The sequence below is a fragment of the Cygnus atratus genome, unplaced genomic scaffold (genome assembly GCF_013377495.2).
Source record: "Cygnus atratus isolate AKBS03 ecotype Queensland, Australia unplaced genomic scaffold, CAtr_DNAZoo_HiC_assembly HiC_scaffold_416, whole genome shotgun sequence".
In the NCBI taxonomy this organism is placed as follows: domain Eukaryota; kingdom Metazoa; phylum Chordata; class Aves; order Anseriformes; family Anatidae; genus Cygnus; species Cygnus atratus.
The window spans coordinates 1-5,000 of NW_026110014.1; the positions used below are offsets into that span (position 1 = coordinate 1).

The 5,000-nt window shown below is 65.1% G+C and overlaps 1 protein-coding gene across 1 annotated transcript; it reads right to left on the minus strand.

Moving 5' to 3' along the window:
- Positions 1-5: 5 nt before the first annotated feature.
- On the minus strand, positions 6-4,999 carry WWP2 (WW domain containing E3 ubiquitin protein ligase 2; the record flags this gene model as incomplete). Its single annotated transcript, XM_050716820.1, has 8 exons — positions 4,920-4,999; positions 3,552-3,711; positions 2,522-2,655; positions 2,267-2,407; positions 1,629-1,749; positions 1,178-1,282; positions 908-1,004; positions 6-31 (listed from the first exon to the last, which is right to left on the minus strand). Coding segments are annotated over exons 1-8 (864 nt in total), but the record flags the coding sequence as incomplete, so codon positions are not given.
- Between the last annotated feature and the right edge of the window lies 1 nt (position 5,000).

The following is a 5,000-nucleotide window of genomic DNA, read 5'->3' on the forward strand; positions in this document are numbered from 1 at the left end:
TCGATGCAGAATTTCTGGGGCCCGTTGCTGCCTGTTAATTATGAGCAGAGCAAATCTCATTACACAATCAGGAGCTGAAAAAGAAAACCCTGACGTGCCACTACAGCCAGCAGATCCCATCGGCACACGCCCTGACAGTCCTACAGCCACGAGGGCACAAATCCTCTGCAGCACTCCGACAGCCTGCTCTGACCCCTTTGCAGAGAGGATGCACAAAAACACAAAGTGAAGCAGCTGAAAACTACATCCACAGCACACGAGATGTGCTGCTATCACCGTAAGTGGGGTGGTTAAAGAGCGAGTGCGGAAGCGCGCGATCTGCCCCCGCTGGACAGAGCGAGTCCATCCAAGCGTCCTCAAGGACCTGGCTCAGGAGGTCTGAGTCACCGAGGTGGCTTTTTAACAAATTGTGACTGCTGGCTGAGCTCCGGGGGCCTGGAAAAAAAACTAATGCACCAGGCAGAACAAACAAATGGGCTAGGTTAGCTGCTTCGCTTGCATCAGTTCCAGGAAAACAGCAGAGAGGCTGGTACGGGCCCCAGAAGTAGCAAAGGACAAGCGCAGAATAATGCCACATGCTGTGGGTTTCTAGAAAAGGGGCTCCATCACACCCAAAAAAATCAAAATTAAGTCAAAAAACCTCAAATATTCAGAATGTCATTACAAACTGGACTGGCAAAGCTAACTGTGGTGGCACGGTTCAGCCTAAGGAATCTGTCTCGGCGCAGCACACACCAGACCGAACCACTGTGCCTGGACGTCACCGCAGCTACGTCACTGCTGCCAAGTGCCCCCGAGTCTGGGATGGAAACGTGGAAAACCAGGTCCCAGCAGCCAGCCCTGGGCACGACTGCCGTCCCCCCGCCTTCCCGGGACCCCCAGGCAACCCGAGCAGCAGGACACGCACCGATGAGCTCCGCGAAGCCCCCGACCGGCAGGCGGCAGGTCCCCGTCACGAACTGCAGCAGCCGGATCCTCTTCTCGTTGTCCATCTCCTTCACCACCTGCGAGGACAGCGCGCCAGGGAGTGGGACCCCCATCACCCCCACGCTCCCCACATCCGGACGGGGCCAGGGCACCGTCCTGCAGTGTCGCTCCTGCCGCGTACGCCCTGCGCTCCGGGCCGGCCCTGCCTGCCCCAGCCCCACGCAGGGGACACGGAGGCGCTGGGGCTCACCTGCCAGAACCACTGGATCTGCTTGCTGTTCTTGGTGTAGTGCCGGTAGATGGTGTTCTTCTGCCAGTCGTTCATGTCGATCTCCTGCATGCCGCACAGCATCAGCTAGGGACAGGGGACAGTCAGCAGGGGGGACAGAAACAAGGCCCCGCGCCCACGTGTCGCAGCACTGACTGCTGCGCCAGGCACAGGCTCCAGCACAGGGCACGGGAGGAACTCCTCGCTTCTGATGAGAAATTTCCCAGTAACGGGCCCAACAAGCAACCCTGCAAACCCCGCCACCGGGTGGGTGCACAGAGCTGACGGGCAGAGCCCGAGGTTGGAGGGAGCAGAGCCCGTGCACCCCACCAGCACCGTGCTGCCGTTCCCCACATCAGCCCGGGGCAGCCTGCAGCAGGGTGGAAGCACCGCTACCTCCACGTTCCCCATCCCAGCGAGGGCACCAGCTCACCTCCAGCTCCTTCTCGTCGAAGTACCGCAGCCACTCAAGCGGCACCACCTCGTTGAAGCCGTCCAGGAAGGCCTTGGTCTGCTCCTCCACGCCCCGCGTGAAGCGCCAGTCCGTCAGCAGCCTGGGAAGGCAGGCGGTGGTCGGCAGGCAGTGGGGGGCACCGGGGCCGCTGCCGTCCCTCCCCACCGGCGGGGAGGCAGCCGGCCTCGGGAGGCCCAGGGAGCTGCAGGGGTGCGTGGCAGGGCCCCCCTCAAGCCCTCCCTCTGCCCCCAAAGCCAGCAGAAGCCCCGAGCACAGAGCAGCAGCCATCGGGGGGACGAGGGGCGCAAACCACGTCCCTGGCTGCAGGCTGCCGCCCGCAGGACAGAGGCAGCCCCAGCCAGCGCTGGGTGAGCGGCCATGGGACAGGGAGAGCAGTCTCACCCTCTCTCCCCTCTCCTCTTTCCTGAAAGTACTGGCAGCTGCCCAGCAGCAGCCAGCCAGACCGCAGCGCAGCTCAGTGACCGCGCCAGCCCATACTTGTCGCAGGCCACGTAGCCAGGGGAAGCAGCCACGTCCCAAGCCCCACGTTCCCACCCCAGAACCGCCCTAAAGCCAGGGGGCCGGGCACCCAGCGGGGGCATCAGGACCGGACTCACATGATGTACTCCTCCTTGTTCTCCTCCGTCACCCGGATGCTCTCACCGCCCTCCTTCAGCTCATGGGTGGTCACCTTGCCCAGGATCTCCATGTCCTGGATGAAGTACAGCTCCAGGCCGCACTCCTCCAGGCTGTTCTCCCTGCAGGAGGACACCGGGACGTGACTTCTGACGAGGCACCGCGAGGGGCGGCGGGAGGAGCGCTGCCTCCCCCAGCACAGGCCCGGCCCCGGGCCAGGAGCATGAGGCACTCACTTGGTCCAGACGATGGAGTTGTAAAACTCGGGGTCGATGGATTCCAGGTCCTTCAGCGTGGGCCGCTTGTTCAGCATCCGCTTGTAGAAGGGGAGCGTGAAGCCGGTATCGATGAACTTCCCGTGATACAGAGCCTGCGGTGGGGGGGGGGGGGCGGGACACTGGGTCACGGGGGCCTCGGCACGGACCCGCAGGGACACAACGCTCCACTGCAGCCACGGGGGACAGGGAACGGCTCCCCCCGGCCAGGAGCCCCCGCCGTGCCCCCCCAGCTGGCAAATGCAGCGGGAGGCTCACCCGGCACGGGGCGTGCGCGCAGCCCCTCTCCCCTCCCCAGCGCGAATTCCACCGCGTCTCCTTCTCCCCTCGCAGCTCTATTAAGAGCACTTGTTTAAACAGAGCTCTGCTGTGGCTTCCCTGAATCCCTGGCTTCCAGGAGCCCCAAGGCAAAGGCAGCCAAAAATAATGCAGACGCTTGTCTAGAACAGCCCAGCGGTGAGTAATAGTCTGGGGTTTTATTGGTATCCTGCGAGGCGCGGGGCAGGGCAGGACAGGCGGGGGACCCGGGCAGGGCGCAGCCGCCTCCCGCACACACCTCGCGGCCCCAGGCCAGACCCTGCCCTGAGCCGGGACCCCCCCGGCAGCCCTGCGCCCACCCGGGCCGGGAGATCGCAGGCACAACGGCCCCGGGAAGGGCGAGACGAACGGGAGGAGCCACGGCGGGGCCGGGGCAGCTGGAAAATTTCACACTGCTGGGGCTAAAAATAGTGCGGAGCTGCAGACCCGACAGCACCTGGGGTGGCAGCCAAAGACCTGGAGCCATCCCTGCAGCACGGCCCCCGGGAGCGGGGTCCCCTCGACCCCGCAGCCGTCCCCAGCCCTACAGCACGTCGCCCCGTTCTGGTGCAACCCCTCCACGGCCACTCTCGGGACCAGCACCCGAACGGGAAAGGGTGTAACGGGGTGGCTGCTGGGCACAGCTCGGCTGCGGCACGCGGGGCTGCCCTGCCCCGCCGCGTCGGGCTCTTACCATGGCAATGAAGCGGCCGATGAAGCGGAAATAGGTGAGGTGGTCGGGGTTGATGGAGGAGGCAGGGTTGATCTGCAGGCAGTAGTTGTTTTTGCCAGCGTACTCGAAGAGGCAGTACATGGGGTTGAGCACCTCGTGGGACAGGAGGAAGAACCATTCCCTGGGAGAGAGGGAGACAGCGGTGAGCAGCGGCTCCTGCGGCCGCTGGAGGCTGGGTCTGCCGGTCGAGGCTTCACCCCAGAGCAGGGGACAGGGACAGGACAGCCCCTGGGCCTCTGCAGCACACCCGCACAAAGCAAGCGCCCAGCTCCTGGGCCCTGCCGTGAGCTGGTGAGGGCATCGGGCACCGCAGGGTCCAGCTGCCTTTACAGAAGTAAAGAAAATGGTTTGTGAAGTGCTTTTGGAGACATCAGAAAGAAAAACCCTGCTGGGCACGGAGCTCGGCTGGGAGCAGGAGGCATCCCGGCAGGCACCGAGCAGCCCAGCCGCTCCCAGGCCGTCTCTCACACACACAAGTGCACGCTCACGTGGTTGTGCACACACGCCCCGTGCCCGTGGGCACCCGCTCTCCTCCCACACTCCCCACCAAGCCCAACCGAAGCAGCGCAGGACGGGCCCCGCTGTCCTTGCTCCGCTCCCCGGCCGCGGGCAGACGGCAGTCCTCAGGCGCAGAGGCAGCCCCGGCATCCCGTCCGTGGTTCTACCCTGTGGTAGAACAGCATGACGTAACCTACCATAGGGTAAAACCACTGGCAGGACACGGAGAGACGAGGGAGCAGCAGCCCTGCCCCACAGCCAGCAGCAGCAGCACCACGAAGGAGGAGGGGGAGCACGAGTGGCGGGGTGGCAGAGGGAAGCCCAGCACCAGGCCGGACACCCCAGGTGAGCCAGACGGGGGACACGGGGACAGAGGACAGACACGGGGCTCTCTCCCCTCCACCTGGAGGCGCAGCCCGGCGCCACGCAGCACTCTCCTCAGGGCGGTGGCAGCTACAGGCTGGCAGCAACCACGTCCCGCCACGTCCGCCCTGGCACACAGCAACTGTCTTGAGAAACGCCAGCGCCTGTCAGCCGCGCACCAGGCTGCGGGGGGGTGAAGAGGCAGCCCGACCCATCGCCCCGGGGCACTGGCGTTGGCACTTGGGGGCTATGGAGAGCCCCAGGTGGGCCCCCAGCCCTCCCTTTGCAGGGGACAGGCTGGCACAGCGCCTTGGAGGAGTTTCACCCTTCCCAAAGCTCACAGTTTCCAGCTCAAACCCCTCTGGCTCCCCTCAGAGAGGCTGGGGACCCCGAGCCCAGCCGCCTGACGGGCCGCACGCCAGGCAGGGCTCAGCCCCGCCAGCAGCAGCCCCGCACACCAGCACTCACCTGGCGATGCCGCCGTAGTCCAGGCCCTCCTCTCCCCGCATGATGATGTACAGGCGGCGCCGCAGGTCGTACGGCTTCATG